The sequence below is a fragment of the Schistocerca cancellata genome, chromosome 2, assembly GCF_023864275.1.
Source record: "Schistocerca cancellata isolate TAMUIC-IGC-003103 chromosome 2, iqSchCanc2.1, whole genome shotgun sequence".
In the NCBI taxonomy this organism is placed as follows: domain Eukaryota; kingdom Metazoa; phylum Arthropoda; class Insecta; order Orthoptera; family Acrididae; genus Schistocerca; species Schistocerca cancellata.
Window position 1 is genome coordinate 527312179 of NC_064627.1, and position 17613 is coordinate 527329791.

The 17613-nt window shown below is 40.1% G+C and overlaps 1 protein-coding gene across 3 annotated transcripts in view; it reads right to left on the minus strand.

Annotated features, from left to right (window-relative positions):
* Positions 1-17613, minus strand: part of LOC126162072 (phenoloxidase 1-like) — a 243090-nt gene that overhangs the window by 152087 nt on the left and 73390 nt on the right. For all 3 annotated transcript variants that reach the window (XM_049918338.1, XM_049918339.1, XM_049918340.1), the window contains exon 4: positions 16962-17120. In XM_049918338.1, the coding sequence (XP_049774295.1) occupies positions 16962-17120 (159 nt within the window). The remainder of the gene's footprint in view (positions 1-16961; positions 17121-17613) is intronic.

The window sequence follows — 17613 nt, forward strand, 5'->3', positions numbered from 1 at the left end:
AGCAAAGACACAGTCGCAGAAAGGCACAACAAAAAGACTGTCACAAATAAAGCTTTCAGCCAGTAAGGCCTCCATAAAAAAATAGACGGCAGACAGACAGACACAGACACACACACACACACACACACACACACACACACACACACACACACACAAAGGCAACTCACTCACACACGACTGAAGTCTCTAGGGAATGAGGCCACACTGTGAGCAGCAGCACCAGTGCATGATGAGGGTGGCAACTGGGTGGGGATAAGGAGGAGGCTGGGGCAGGCAGGGGAAGGGGAAGTAGGGTAGGTATGGCGAACAGTGAAGTGCTGCAGGTTAGATGGAGGGCTGGTGAGTGGTGGGAAGGGAGGGGTTGCAGAAAAGGAAAGAAGCAAACAGACTGGGTGCGATGGTGAAATGAGGGCTGTGTAGTACTGAGATAGGAACATGGAGGGGGCTGGATGGGTGAGGACAATGACTAACGAAGGATGAGGCCAGGAGGTTACGGAAACATAGGATATATTGCAGGTAAAGTTCCCACCTGCACAATTCAGAAGAGATGGAGTTGATGGGAAGGATCCATATGGCACATGCTGGAAGCAGTCATTGATATGGAGGATGTCATGTTTGGCATTGTGCTCAACAACAGGGTGGTCCACTCACTTCTTGGCCACAGTTTGTCAGTGGCCATTCATGCAGACAGACAGCTTGTTGGTTGTCTTGTCCACATAGAATGCAGCACAATGGTTACAGCTTAACTTGTAGACTGATTTCACCAAGTAGCCCTGCCTTTGATGAGATAGGTGATGTTTGTGACCGGACTGGAGTAGGTGGTGGCGAGAGGATATATGGGACAGGTTTTGCATCTAGGTCTATTTCAGGGGTATGAACCATGAAGTAAGGGATTGGGAGCAGGGGTTGTATAGGGATGGACAAGTATATTGTGTAGGTTCGGTGGATGGTTAAATACCACTGAAGGAGGGGTGGAAAGGATAGTGAGCAGGAAACTTCTCATTTCAAGGCACGATGAGAGGTAGTCGAAACCATGGCAGCGAATGTAATTCAGTTGCTCCAGTCCTAGGGGGTACTGAGTTACGAGGGTAATGCTGCTCTGTGGTTGGACAGTGGGACTTTTGAAGGTGGTGGAAGACTGAAAAGAAAAGGCACAGGAGATTTCTGGAATGGGATCACTGTGGCAAGGTTTGTAGGTGGAAGTATGTGACAGCTGGCAGAGTCCTTCTGCCAGGTAATCCTTGCAGTTCAAAACAACAGTGGTGGAGCCTTTGCCCGCAGGTAGGATTAGTAGGTCGGGATCAGTTTTTAGATAGTGGACTGCAGCTCTTTCTGTGGATGTAATGTTACTTTGCATGTAGAGGGATTTGGGAAATTATGGTAAGGCAAGGTTCAAGATTAAGAAATTCTGGAAAGTTAATAGGGGATGATTTGGGGCAGTGAGGGTGTATCACGGTTGGATGGAGGTGTGAACTGAGTTAGGCAGGGTTCAACATTGGTCTTTGGTTGAGTCTGGTTGGTAGGGTTGATGGCAAAAAAGTGTTTCCACTGTAGGGACCAGGAGAAGGAGAGAAGGACTTTAACAAGTCCTGCATGATTGAATTTGGGAGTGGAGCAAAATGTGAGGCCTTTGGAGAGGACTGATATTTCTGTGGGGCTAAGGCTTCTGGAGGAAAGGTTCATGACAGTGTTATGGGTCTGTTTAGATTCTGGATTCTGTGCGGTGGTGGGAGGGAAATTTGGAGGGTGGGGTAAGTGTAGTGGTTCTACGATTCAGGGTTTGTCAGCTAGGAGGGGGCGTGGGGGAGGTTTGGCAGTTGTTGTAGAGGTGGTGAACAGTGGTACTCCAAGGCAGGAGTAGGAAGTGAGCAGGGTGGAGAGCTTTCTGTGGTAACTTCTCGCTTACACAAAAAGTACTCATTACCCAAAAAATAGAATGAAGTGCTAAGTTTAGATGTATACATATTGCAGGAATCTCTTTAAGCAGTTGGAAATATTAATCACAGCCTCACAGTACATTTATCCATGAATATGAAATATGTTATCAACAGTCCATCTAAGTTTGAGAGTAACAGAGATATTCAGAAGTGCAACACTAGGAGGAAAAATGATCTGCATTCTTCTTTAAAAAATCTAACTTTGGAACAAAAAAGGTTGAAATATGCAGCTATATAAGGCTTTGACAGTCTACCCATGGAAATAAAATGTCTCACAGATAGCAGATGTTTTTTCAAAAATACATACTTATATACAGTTTCTTTGTTTGTTTTGTTGACACATTTCATATCATAATTTGTATAATGAATTTAATCTCTGGAACAAGGAGCTAAAAATAAATAAATAAAATATGTGAGTAAGAATATTAAGACTCATTGAACTTTTTAATTTTAAACAATGTGGTGAGCTATCATTAAACAAAGAATAGGTATGATTTTTAAAGGGACGTACATACAAAAACAATATACCAGGCCAGTGTATTATACAAACGAAAAACTCTCTTCAATGTATTGTCAGATATCATCAAAAGAATGACAACCTCTAAAGATCAACAAATAATGCATAACTTCTACCATGTTAATGAATATTTGGAATATTGCTCAAATCTGTAGGGTATACCATATAATCTCTCTACTCAGCAATTTCTAATTAACAGAGTATGTCAAGATAAAACTAAATACCATTTGCTAATGTACTCCTGTTAATTAATGCATGTAGTTATATGTGTTCCATGTTCATATACACTGAAGCGTGAAAGAAACTGGTATAGGCTTGCTTATTCAAATACAGAGATATGTAAACAGGCAGAATACAGCACTGCAGTCGGCAATGCCTATATACGACAACAAGTGTCTGGCACAGTTGTTAGATTGGTTACTGCTGCTACAATGGCAGATTATCAAGATTTAAGTTGAGTTTGAATGTGGTGTTATAGCTGGCGAACGAGTGATGGGAAACAGCATCTCCGAGGTGGCGATGAAGTGGGGATTTTCCCATATGGCCATTTCATGAGAGTACCATGAATATTAGTAATCTGGTAAAACATCAAATCTATAACATTGTTGGGGCCGGAAAAAGATCCTGCAAGAATGGGACTAATGATGAGTGAAGAGAATCATTCAACATGACAGAAGTGCAACCCTTTTGCAAATTGCTACAGATTTCAATCCTGGCCCATCAATGAGTGTCAGCATGTGAACTATTCAATGAAACATCATTTACATTGGCTTTCGGAGCTGAAGGCCCACTCATGTACCCTCGATGACTGCATGATACAAAGCTTTATGTCTCACCTGGGCCTGTCAACACTGACATTGCACTGTTGATGATTGGAAACATTGCCAGATCGGATGAGTCTCATTTCAAATTGTATTGAGCTGTTGGACATGTAAGGGACTGGAAACAACCTCATGAATCCATGGACACTGTTTGTCAGCAGGGGACTGTTCAAGCTTGTGGAGGCTCTAATGGTGTGGGGCATATGCAGTTGGAATAATATGGGACCCTTGACATTTCTAGATATGACTCTGACAGGTAACACGTGTGTAAGCATCCTGTCTGATCACCTGCATCCATTCATGTCCATTATGCCTTCTGATGGACTTGGGAAATTCCAGCAGGACGATGCGACACCCCAAATGTCCAGAATTGCTACAAAGTGGCTCCAGGAATTCGCTTCTGAGTTTAAACACTTCAGCTAGCCACCACACCAGACTCCCCAGACATGAACGTTATTGAGCATACTTGGATGCCTTGCAATGTGCTGTTCAGAAGGGGTCTTCACCCTTTTGTACTCATGTGAATTTATGGACAGCCTTGCAGAAATCTTAGTAAATTCTCTCCAACACTACTTCAGACATTAGTCGTGTCCATGCTACATCATGTTGCGGCACTTCTGCATGCTCGCGGGGTCCTACACAATACTTGGCATGTGTACCAGTTTCTTTGGCTCTTTAGTGTATGTGGGCATGGAATTTTATTTTCTTTGACTTATTTAACTAGAATATAGTGTACTTCAGTACAATCAATCAACAGGTGTTAATAGCATCTCAGATGTATCTTTAGAGTCTATATGTGTGCCCTACATAAAACTCTTTTTTCTTATGCTTAATTAAGTAGAATATTGTTTATTTTATTGTGATCAATCTGGCTAAGTTCATAAGAAAGCTACAGGTCTAGACATAATGTTACAACTTACATGTGCTTATATTTTGTACGTACTTATATGTAATATGTCTTGTATTTTGACAGTCCTCAATTTTTCTGTTATTCTAGAACACTGGAAGTCACTATTTTCCCAGTAAATATTTGTCTTTTGCTCTGGAACACTGGGAGTTGTATTTTACATGCTCCCAAGTCTATCCCACACACTTAAACATATTATATACTTTTTTTTTTTTTTTGAGCTTGTGCGTGGATCTTACACTCAGAAAAATTATCAAGAAGTTTCTCCTGTATTTATAACACAGAGCACTCAGAAAAATTATTAAGAAATTTCTCCTGTATTTATAACACAGAATGCGATTTTCACAGTTCTGTATTATATACATTAAATATGAAGTAAAAATCATTTTTGAAGTTAGTTTTTGATTTTATTGCTACACTCATTTAATACAATCTTTTCTAAGTATCAAATAATTATATATAATTTTATACAGAAAAATCAGAAAATCGCCTTGGCTGGTGAGTTAATAATACTATTACTACAAATAATAATACTACCACTACTACTACTAATAATAGTCCTTACTTATTTAACTGATATTAAAAGCTAAGTACTCATGACTTTAATTTATGAGAGCCTTCAAAAATACCTAATGCAGACATACATGGTATGTATTTAAAATGATTCAATCTTAATTCATGCAATTAATCTAAATTCAAGTTAATTCTATATAGAAAACAAACCAAACACTCAAGCATCATTATTGCTGTGGTGTATCAGTTATAGCTACTGGCTGTAGGGTGCATGTTGTAAGGTAACAGGGGATAATATGGAACTCTTTCAAGTAATTTAAATTTTAAAGCACAGCAGCAGAGATAATATGCTGGGCAAAATAGACCGAAAAATACTTGTTGTGTGTTTTGATGGGCATTGTAGTTCTGTTGCATAGTGTTTAGGTTTTCTTTTAATTGCCACGAATTATGAGTGTGGTGATAATTTGTAAAATTATATAATGTATTTAGATTTAAGTATTTATATATTATAAAATATTGTAAACGAATTGTGGCCATGTTTAGCGATTAATTTGACTACTGTGGTGTCATGTGACCCGACTCAGGACTGTGGATATGAGCGGGAAAATTGGAGGTCTTTGGTCGTTGGCCGTTGTGGTGGCGGGTTGGGAACGGCAAATTGCCGCGAGTGCAAGCATGGATGCTAGGGAATGCGAAGGAACAAAGTGAAAGTGTGTGGGTGTGAGACAAACAGTGTACGAATTGCACTGATTATTATTTGTGAACTTAAAAATGCATGGCCACAACGTTAAAGTGTTCCTTTTGAATAAATAAGTTTCAATCTGAACGTGTATACTTCAATTCACTGCTCTTCAAAAGCCAGCCAATATCAGACTCAATAATAGGGGCGCAAATGCAACCATTTACTACCAACCCCCTTTACAGATGAGCCACGTAAAAAAATAGGTAGTAAACGAGCCCGAGTTCTGTTGCAATTGGGGGCTCAGCCGGGATAGGACTTTCTTCCATATTCCATAGTATTTCGGAATCGAATGTCCGTCTGATGTTAGGCTTTTGAACAGTCAGTGTGGGGGCTCTGAGCTAAATCGGTGCATTAGCAGTACCGGAGTGTTTGTGCTGGACAAGATACGCGCTGCCCCGTGGTTACGCCGATATAAGGCCACCACGATTGTGAAGCAGTCAGTTACACAGTCTGATGAGTCGACCATGTGTTTGCCGTGGGTAAAACATTCGTCCGTGCCGCGATACGTGCTGCCGCGAGAAGAAACCGTCGTCCGTGCCACGTCCATGTGTTGCTACGGGTAAAGCAGTCGAAGCTGTATCCACATGCTGCCGACGATCAACGCCGTCGTCCGTGCCACCGACCAAAACGACTACATGCTGCCAGGGGCCTACGCAACGTGTTCTCACTCCTGATTGAGTTTGCTGTGTGTCCAAGCCGCCGATTAAGATTCATTGCATAGCTGTGCTGAGGAGCTCACTGCAGACGTCGCGTCACACGAGGATTTAAAAGATAAGTACAGCCAGCAGCTACATTGCAAAATTGTGTCCTTTTCATTAGCCATGGCCGATGAGACGCGTGAATCTCAAAGTGAAGGCGAATCAGTGGATGTTAGGAGTACCTGTAGTAGCCCTAGCATGCCAAAAGAAATATGCTGGATACCAGGAAGTGACCTCAGCACATTTTTTGTAAAACTTACTAGTAAATTAGGAGAAATAGACTCGAAAATAGGGAATATAAAAACTGCAATAGTTGGAGAAATGGATTCGAAAATAGGGGATATGGAATTAAGGCTTAGTGATAAAATAAAGACAGTGAGTGAAAAATTTAATCAGCTAGATCTCAAATTCACTCAAATTACAGATAAAGTTGAAAACACAGTTAAAATTGTTGAGGGAATTATTGAGAGAGTTGATGAGGTTGAAAGAGGCCTAGTAGCCAAGGTGGACACTGTGCAAAGTAATCTTGTGGGGCAGATTCAGGTACAGGAACAGAAATGCACATTATTTCAAAGACAAACAGAGGCAGACATTGAATCCATTAAGATAGGAGTGCTGGATTGCCATAAGGGAATTACTGACAATAAGAAGGAATTAGAAGGGGAAATAAATGTCTTGAGGGAAACAGTTAATACTGTGGCAGCAGGGAATGGAAATTTATTGTTGGGATATCCTCTGGGGCATGGATTTCAGTCAAAACCTTTTAATGGGGAGAATAAATACCATGCAGTTGACTTTCTAGCTGCTTGTAAGGATAACTTTGTGACAGGGATGAGTGAGCAGGCAAAAATTAAATACACTCCTGGAAATGGAAAAAAGAACACATTGACACCGGTGTGTCAGACCCACCATACTTGCTCCGGACACTGCGAGAGGGCTGTACAAGCAATGATCACACGCACGGCACAGCGGACACACCAGGAACCGCGGTGTTGGCCGTCGAATGGCGCTAGCTGCGCAGCATTTGTGCACCGCCGCCGTCAGTGTCAGCCAGTTTGCCGTGGCATACGGAGCTCCATCGCAGTCTTTAACACTGGTAGCATGCCGCGACAGCGTGGACGTGAACCGTATGTGCAGTTGACGGACTTTGAGCGAGGGCGTATAGTGGGCATGCGGGAGGCCGGGTGGACGTACCGCCGAATTGCTCAACACGTGGGGCGTGAGGTCTCCACAGTACATCGAGGTTGTCGCCAGTGGTCGGCGGAAGGTGCACGTGCCCGTCGACCTGGGACCGGACCGCAGCGACGCACGGATGCACACCAAGACCGTAGGATCCTACGCAGTGCCGTAGGGGCCACACCGCCACTTCCCAGCAAATTAGGGACACTGTTGCTCCTGGGGTATCGGCGAGGACCATTCACAACCGTCTCCATGAAGCTGGGCTACGGTCCCGCACACCGTTAGGCCGTCTTCCGCTCACGCCCCAACATCGTGCAGCCCGCCTCCAGTGGTGTCACGACAGGCATGAATGGAGGGGCGAATGGAGACGTGTCGTCTTCAGCGATGAGAGTCGCTTCTGCCTTGGTGCCAATGATGGTCGTATGCGTGTTTGGCACCGTGCAGGTGAGCGCCACAATCAGGACTGCATACAACCGAGGCACACAGGGCCAACACCCGGCATCATGGTGTGGGGAGCGATCTCCTACACTGGCCGTACACCACTGGTGATCGTCGAGGGGACACTGAATAGTGCACGGTACATCCAAACCGTCATCGAACCCATCGTTCTACCATTCCTAGACCGGCAAGGGAACTTGCTGTTCCAACAGGACAATGCACGTCCGCATGTATCCCGTGCCACCCAACGTGCTCTAGAAGGTGTACCATATTTACTCGAATCTAAGCCGCACTTTTTTTCCGGTTTTTGTAATCCAAAAAACCGCCTGCGGCTTAGAATCGAGTGCAAAGCAAGCGGAAGTTCTGAAAAATGTTGGTAGGTGCCGCCACAACTAACTTCTGCCATCGAATATATGTAGCGCTACACAAGCATGCTTTGTGGGCACAAAGATAAATACTGGCGCCAAAACCTTTTTTTTTTCCTCCGCCCCGAGTTTCGAACACTGCATTTTCATACATTGTCCAATGAAGTAAATACAAATTCCGTATTGTTCATCTTCGAATGAAGCAGAATTTCAATGTACTACGAAAATCCAACTGGCAAGACTGTTAGGGATGTTTGTCAATATGGCCAACTCTACGTTCCGAGTTTTTTCCTACCCGTGAGAAGAGATGGTTGCTAATAGGAACCTGATGAAATGTGAATCACATGCAGTATTCTCTTCACCATAAGAATAATACGAAAATAAACATTTTGCCATGTTTTCTTTCGTGTTTGCTGCTCTCATTTAAATCCTGTCTGCCTAATAAACTACGAAACTAGAGTGAAACAACAGCAAACGCGGAAGAATATACTTATCGTGTCATGTTTATATTCGTATTATTCTTATGCCTAATAGTGATATAGTCAGAAATGAAGCACGGCAACTGACTAGATTTTAAATGTAAGATGACTAATTTCTGTGCAGAATTTGATGTACTAAAGAAGCGGCCGCAAAGATTTTCAAACGGAGAAAAATTTGCGCCTAACTCTCGTTCAGAACATGTTCTATCATACGCTGTCTATTATTTGGTTCTTGTTGATCATTATCAAAGAAAGCAGCAGTGTAAGTAACAACAAACTGCAGTCTCTTGCCATTGTTTCGCTAATGAGACGATTCCTCTTTTTTTAAAAAAGCGGCGGTAGCGCGCACAAAAGCAAGTCATGCCGCGAGTGGCGACAGGCCGTACACACGCACTATCAGAATGCGACAAACAATGCATGACACAGTACAGTAATGCATTTTCAGCTTAGAGTGACGTAAACACCTATAACAAAGAAAACAGCACTTATCAGATCAAAGCAAAATAAGCAATCGATTCAAACCAGACGAAGCACGTGAAAAAGGAAGGGTACCCGTATAAATACGGACGGAGCGCCTGACGCATAGCAATGGCTACCTGGTAAAGCTTAACTGCTAAGCTTATGACTCGAACAAAGCTACTGTAGCTGTATCGTCTTTCATTCGACCTAAATTGTGTCTCGTATTACAATGGACCAACTTTGTTTCGATTTGGAGGTGCGGCCTAAAACTTTTCTCTCCCCTTGAATTTTGAGTCTCAAATTTCAGGTGCGGCTTAGATTCGGGAAATATTTTTTTCCTTTATTTCGAGTCTCATTTTTCAGGTGCGGCTTAGATTCTAGTGCGGCTTAGATTCGAGTAAATACGGTAAGTCAACTACCCTGGCCAGCAAGATCTCCGGATCTGTCCCCCATTGAGCATGTTTGGGACTGGATGAAGCGTTGTCTCACGCGGTCTGCACGTCCAGCACGAACGCTGGTCCAACTGAGGTGCCAGGTGGAAATGGCATGGCAAGCCGTTCCACAGGACTACATCCAGCATCTCTACGATCGTCTCCATGGGAGAATAGCAGCCTGCATTGCTGCGAAAGGTGGATATACACTGTACTAGTGCCGACATTGTGCATGCTCTGTTGCCTGTGTCTATGTGCCTGTGGTTCTGTCAGGGTGATCATGTGATGTATCTGACCCCAGGAATGTGTCAATAAAGTTTCCCCTTCCTGGGACAATGAATTCACGGTGTTCTTATTTCAATTTCCAGGAGTGTATGTTAAGAGGCAGTTGGAAGGGGGAGCTCAAACATGGTCAAACCAAAATGATGATAAATTTTGTGATTTTAAAACCTTCGAAAACCTGTTCTTGAACAATAATAGGGGTGCAAATGCAACTGTTTACTACCAACCCCCTTTACAGATGAGCCACGTAAAAAAAATAGGTAGTAAACGAGCCCGAGTTCATGGATCCAGTTACAAGAGTGGAAAGGAAAGTATGAGAGAGTTCTGTGTTAGAGAACTGAAAAAATTAAATCATCTGGATAGGTCACTGGGCATATTAACAGAAATATCTACACTAAAGAGAACATTACCAGAGCATTTGCAATGGGATTTGATTCACAGTGCAACAGATTCAGTGGAAGAATTTCTTAATTTTGTGGGTAATATGGACAGGGCATTGTGTTACAGACCTAAATACATGGAACATAGGGAGGTACGAAGCTTGACATGTTTTGTCAGACGGTCCATAAGTCCATAAGTAAAAATTATTAATATACTGTAAAACTTGACATGTATGTCTGTTAAAAAAAAAAAAAAGGATTGGGGGCTATGTATACGTGTATTTATAATTGGAGTATTATTTGTGTTACTGTGTAAGTTGTGTTGCGATGCCATTGTTGTTGGTCAACAAACTTCATTATACTGTATGTATTTGCAATAAGGGAATCTGTTGTCCAACGGATTTGCACAACTGGTGTGCGTGTGATAGAAGCCTTGTTGAAAGTCATATGGGAACTGAAACCTACTGTACATATAATCTATTTCTGTATAAATGTGTGGAGAATATAGGAGGGAGGAAATCTGCAAATAGCTTGTTAAAAAAAAAAAAAGTTGAGATTTTATTAAAATTTCTAATGTATCTGTGGCACCTGGAGTTGATACTGGTGCATGGGGGTAGGATTGTTGCTGGGACAGTCATGTAGGGCAGTCACTAAATATGCAAATTGTAGAGGCATATGGGAAATAATTAACTTGCTTATTATAAGATGTTCATGAGGGAAGTGAGGGAAAGAACACTAATGGCTAAGTGGATGCTTGTAAAAGTTTATGACCTTGGTGAGTTTGTTTGCCATTTATGATTGAATGTAGATAGCCATGGAAATGTCATGAAATATTGGGTTTCAAGATATTGCCAAATATTATGTGAAAATTTATATAGGAATTCATAAAAAAAAAATTGAGTGTATTTATGTACAGTGATATAGCTGTATGGATGCTTAAAAAAAAAAAAATAAGAATCTGCATCTGGGAATAAATTCTCTAGAAGTGTCGGAGCTCCTGATCTGGGAACATTTGAAGGGTGAAATAGAATATATTTAACTATGCCATGTTTGTGTTTGATTTGTGTGCATGTTTGTCATTTGTACACACCTCAATAAGAACTGATCAGTGAAAACAGGACTTTCTGGGGAGGATTTGGATAGCTTGATTCCTGGGAAATGTGGGTCTGCATGTCTAGGCAAGATTCATGAGGATTTGGTTAAATTTTGATAGGATGGCTTGGCTAACGAGAGGAAGCACAGTGCTGCTGGCTGACAAGTTTGGAAAGACTGTATTCCAATGCAAAAACCTGTGAACACAAGGATCTGGTTACAACAACTTCGTTCAACTTACAGAAACAACTGTATAAAAAAGTGGAAGTGTTAATGTGCAGTGAGTGTGCAACCTACATATAGACTAACATCGGCATTTATTTTGCCTGCCCAATCAGACTCAATGGGAGACTATCTAATTGTATATTTGAGTTGGATACATTGTTGGATTATGTATGTTTTCTGATCACAGTACTTACACTGATTAACTCACCACTATAACACTGTTCTACATGTTTTGGTGCCATTATAGTTCTAATTAAAATGTTTAATATATAAAGTAATATGGGTTCACTCCATTTGGTGCTACTTCATGTTGCCACTACTAAGGTAATGTCTCCATGAAGTGGGGGTATGTAAGGTAACAGGGGATAATATGGAACTCTTACAAGTAATTTAAATTTTAAAGCACAGCAGCAGAGATAATATGCTGGGCAAAATAGACCGAAAAATACTTGTTGTGTGTTTTGATGGGCATTGTAGTTCTGTTGCATAGTGTTTAGGTTTTCTTTTAATTGCCACGAATTATGAGTGTGGTGATAATTTGTAAAATTATATAATGTATTTAGATTTAAGTATTTATATATTATAAAATATTGTAAACGAATTGTGGCCATGTTTAGCGATTAATTTGACACCTGTGGTGTCATGTGACCCGACTCAGGACTGTGGATATGAGCGGGAAAATCGGAGGTCTTTGGTCGTTGGCCGTTGTGGTGGCGGGTTGGGAACGGCAAACTGCCGCGAGTGCAAGCATGGACGCCAGGGAATGCGAAGGAACAAAGTGAAAGTGTGTGGGTGTGAGACAAACAGTGTACGAATTGCACTGATTATTATTTGTGAACTTAAAAATGCATGGCCACAACGTTAAAGTGTTTCTTTTGAATAAATAAGTTTCAATCTGAACGTGTATACTTCAATTCACTGCTCTTCAAAAGCCAGCCAATATCAGACTCAATAATAGGGGCGCAAATGCAACCGTTTACTACCAACCCCCTTTACAGATGAGCCACGTAAAAAAATAGGTAGTAAACGAGCCCGAGTTCAGTTGCAATGTCAGCAGTTTGATTACTGCCTCCTGCAGTTATTTATCACTTTAGATTTGTAATTCTTTGGAGGTTATAGGATTTAATTATTTATGGAATATTGGAATTTGTAGAACATTCTACTACATCAAAAGGAAAGCCACCTCAAAAATTATGATAGTATGAGACAGAATTGCTGGCTAGTACTTACTTTCAGCAGTACTGCCAATAGGCACAGATAAAAATACAGGACACTATTCCACATCCTGGTGAGAGAGATAGGTTTGAAAAGTTAAAAAGGAACAAGTCACGCCAGAGGATGAAAGGGACTCATCTGCTTTGAGGACATGGGGAGGCAAAGATGAAAATGGAGGTATTAGAGAGAGAGTGAGGTCAAAGATAAACATTCGTAAGCACTAGCCCAGCTTCACTACAGAAATAATGTGGATCAAAAATCTTTATTTTCCCTCAACCTCAGAAGAAGGTGGGCACCTCTCATCCTGGGGCCTGACTGACCTGCCCTTCCTTTTTAACCTTCTCCAGCCTTTCCCTTTCTTCTCCCTGCATATTAGTTCTGAAAGCTGGAATACCATCATGTATATTTATATGGGCCTAATGGTAGTATTGGTATTTTGTATTCTGAAAGTAAGTACTAAAACAGTCTATGGATATTTAGATATGAGCACTCTTTGCTGAGGTAAGTAGTTTAGATCCATCTGTACTTTTACGTAGTTTAAATAAACTGTTAATTGTGAAGCATTAGTTTTTCTTAATGAGCTTTGGTCTCGTAACTGGTACTTGCTTTCAGACTTAACAAATTACCTGTAGCAATATGGTATACACCTAATGTATTACAATAGTGGAAAAACCAGAATGAGAACAATAAAAAATTTACAAAAGGCAACAATATAGGGAAAATATAGACTGCTGCTCATTGTAAAGATGACAATTTGAGTTGCAGACAGGCACAACAAAAAGACAGGTCAATAATTAGCTTCTGACCAAAGCCTTCTTCAGAAAAAGAAACATGCACACATTCATTCACACAAGAAAGCATACCTCACGCACACATGACTCCCATCTCTGGCAGCTTGGACCAAAATGTTGGCGTTCCGATCCAAGCTGCCACAAGCAGTGGTCAGCTGTGCCTGAAGTGTGCTGCTTTGTGAGAAAGAATGTATGTGTGTTTCTATTTCTGGAGAAGACTTTGGCTGAAAGCTGAATGTGTAAGTGTCTTTTCAGTGTGGCTGTGCACAACTCAATGTGTTATCTCTATGATGAGTAGTGATCAATCTTTTTCTTTAAACTGGCTGTCATTCTACCAGTTAGGTTGCTTTTGATAAACTTTTAATTTATCACATTGTGAAGAATAGATAAATTAAGAGTATTACAAAACAAAATTCCTTAAATTCAAAGTGGAGTTGTCAACAGAAATTCAAACTCTGTTATGTACACTATACAACATGTTGCTTGTATTTAACAACTGTGCAAAAACCCTCAGCTCTGAGTTTGAATACGGAAGAATTTAGAATTCGAGCAGAGAATGCTTTGAAACTTAAGTGGTAGGTCAATAGGTATGTAGAGGTCTTGGGAGGGGGGGGGGGGGGGGGGGGGGAGGGGGGAGACGCCATCAAAAACTATTCAGCAAATAATAATGAATGACAATCAGATATCTTTGATAGCAGTAGAGAAGGATGGCAACATATGCTACAAATGGTTACAAACATGGGCAACCACAGAAATTTTTCCTAGAAGGGGCAAGATTAAAAAATTGGCAGTTTTGCTATATCTAGGTCAGTGAGTCTGAAAATTAGCCATAAACCAAAAACTAGAAAGTAAGTGCACAAAACATTTTTTATCTCAAATGACTGATAGTTTTACACATGGTGCAGGATATATCAAAAAGCATTTTCCAGTTAAAAAAAAAAGAAACATAACTATTATGTTATTTGAGATATGTGCGTGAACAGTGTACTGTCGGAAACAGCAAACTCCCAAATTTTACACGGTTCCTGCCAGGTAGCATCAGTGTGTGCCCACTTCAGTTATAGTAAAAATGGTGTCAGGGCAACAGAAAGCATTTTGTGTTCTGTGTTTTGCGCAGTGCGGGTCAGAATAAATGTTCAGTGTGACTTTCGTACTAGGTATGGTGTGTGGATCCTCCTACAGTACAGAGCATTAGACAATGGCATGAACAACTCTGAGAACCAGGTTGTTTGTGTAAAGGCAAATCACTGGGCTGTCCCTGAGTGTCTGACACATATTGAATGCATCCACCATAGTTTCACAAGGAGTCTGTAGAAATCCATTCATCGTGCAGCTCGACAGCTCAACATGCCCTGATGTCCATCTAGTGGGTGTTGCATCAATGTTTACACATGAAACCATACAAAAGGTGACAAACAACAACATGTGGAGTTCTGTAGTTTCATTCTTGACAAGATGGAGGATGACAGTTTTCTTCCACGCTTAGTGTTTAGTTATGAGGCAACATTCCATTTAAAAGGAAAGGCAAACCATCATAATGTGAGAATATGGGGTGTGGAACAACCTCATGAAGTTGTACAACATGAGAAGGACTCTCCAAAATTTAATGTGTTTTGTGCAGTTTCACAGGAAAAGCTGTACGTTCCAGGAAAATGAGTATGGTCCATTTTTCTTTGCTGAGAACACTGTTACAGGAAGCACATATCTCAATATGCTTGAGAACTTTCTTTTCCCACAGTTGGAGACTGATCTGAACAACTTCATTTCTGAACAGGGTGGGACACCACCACAATGGCATCTGGAAGTGCCTGTATGTGATTATGTTAATGTACCTCTGTTACCAACAACAATTAATGAACTGAGACAGCGCATAACAGCAGCTGTGGAAACTGTAACTCAAGACATACTCAAGACATGCTCATCAGAAAACAACATTCATTAAATTTGTTAATTAATTTCAGAAATAAAGATGTGCCAAATCAGATGATTCTTTTTGATACACTCTGTATTCTTAAGGTAGATTACTTTGATGCTTAAATGATAAGCATAGTTCAACAGCACATACAAAGTACATCTTTTTATGTTATTAATATGAATATGGATGTCACTTCTTGATTCAAGAAATTACAACCTTGTACGATTAAATCCAGGGTATCTAATGAGTTACAAAAATTGGGAACAAATGACAAGCATATGCTGCTCCCATGTTTATGTTGTACTGGGAATCAGCATGTGATGATGTTGGGTCAGATTCTTTCTGCAGCTAAACATGAGGTGTACAGAGAAGCTATAAATAAAAGATTGAGGGCTCTACTTCAGCACAGTTATCTTGACTGTAAAATGACAACAAAACCACCACTGCACCAGGAATCGACATAATTTCCCATGAATAGCATAAGAAAACAAGTAAGAAAACAAATTAACAAAAATAAACAGAAACTGTGTAAGTCATAGAATTTCCTGGCATACTCAGCAAGGTTAAATCTGCAGTTTTGCTGAGTCACAGACAGTCACTTCTACAAATTCTGTAACCAATAAAACATTTGTATCTAAATTCCGGGAGGGAGCAAGTACTCTCTCTTGCCAGCCTCGTTCTCCCTTTGCTGACACCTATGGTTACAAGTTTGCCAAGAACAATATGTATCAAGCCATTTTCATGATTCTGTAGTTGAATTTTGTAAATATGTATAATGGAATGACTTCAAAGCATGTATTACCAGTGATAACATATGTGAATGCTACTAAATTTCACAGATGCACCAATAATAAAACAATGGACTAAAAAGACAAACTGCTTAGAGAAAATGTGAAAGTAACTTCTTCTGTTGACAAGATGGCATGCGTGACTTTTAGAGGTTCTCACCCAGCAATTACTTTTTACTTCTAGAACAAAAGCCAAATTTTTACAAGGAATATTCTTTTTAGTTATTTGCATAACTGCCAAACCAAGGCTAACATTTGACCAAGAGAAAATTTTTCTTTCCAAGACATAACATAGTATAACTGAGTTATGCATTTTTGGGGGTAGAACAGCATTATTTAAAGAACAAATTTATAAAGTTTTACATACAGTCACTTATTTAGCCCTGGACAGTATTTTCAATTGCTGCATTTGAGTCATTACAGCATTCAAAGCCATTTCTGTTGGAGGTTGGTTAATAATTTCTGTCAGTGAATATATTTTGGTTTATTGGGACTGATAAGTAAAGCCAAATTCGACATTACATTTATTGCACTGAAAAATGATGCTGTTACAGAATTAAGAATGTTCCTTCAATAAATAAAGAAAAATAAACCATGAAAGAACAAATAAAATTGTCTCACTACAAAATACAGAAGACCTGACATTATTTAATTCAATGATGCAGATATAAATTTTAGTAAGAAATAAAGCCGAGCAAACAATATGGCACAAGGTAAATAACAAAAATTTCTCCACTGTGTGCAAGTGTTGAAAATACACTAACTCGACAAACAGAATTTTACTTACATGATACTCTGGTGGAATACTGAAGGCAGTATCTCTATCAATTCCTTTCCGCAAAGAAATAGGTTCATTGAGCCGTTCCATCACCAAATGAAAAACTTTCATTTTATCCCTTGGGTGGATCGACTGCTTTCTTACTGGTTTTATTTGTGGCCTCTGAGCCTAAAGAAAAATACTTCTGTTCAATAAATCTTGTCATGAATTTGTTCACAACTTTGATAATATAAGTACTAATATAACTTTTGTCCAAATATTTATTTATCATATCAATAAATTATATCAAGAATGTATTATATGAAAGCTGAGTTTATTATAATTTTTAAAAATAAATGTTCTTGTTGGACATGCTTCTGTATTGGATCAGCATTGTATGCACTTCCAACATCTACTCTGTATGGTAGTCACATTTTATTTCTCCGTGACTGTCTTACACTGCATCAGTAGGGGGAAATGGGCAGGAGGTAGATTCTTGTCCTTATATCCAGAGTAAATGCATAATTTTATGGATATATAACAGGAGTATTATTATTTGTAAAGATTTTAATGTTTGACTTAATGTCAGGTGATATAACTGAGGACACGTAATGCCGTACACTATAGTATAGTGTGCAAATTAAAATTCTGTGATTTCTTTTTCTCGTGTTAATATACACAC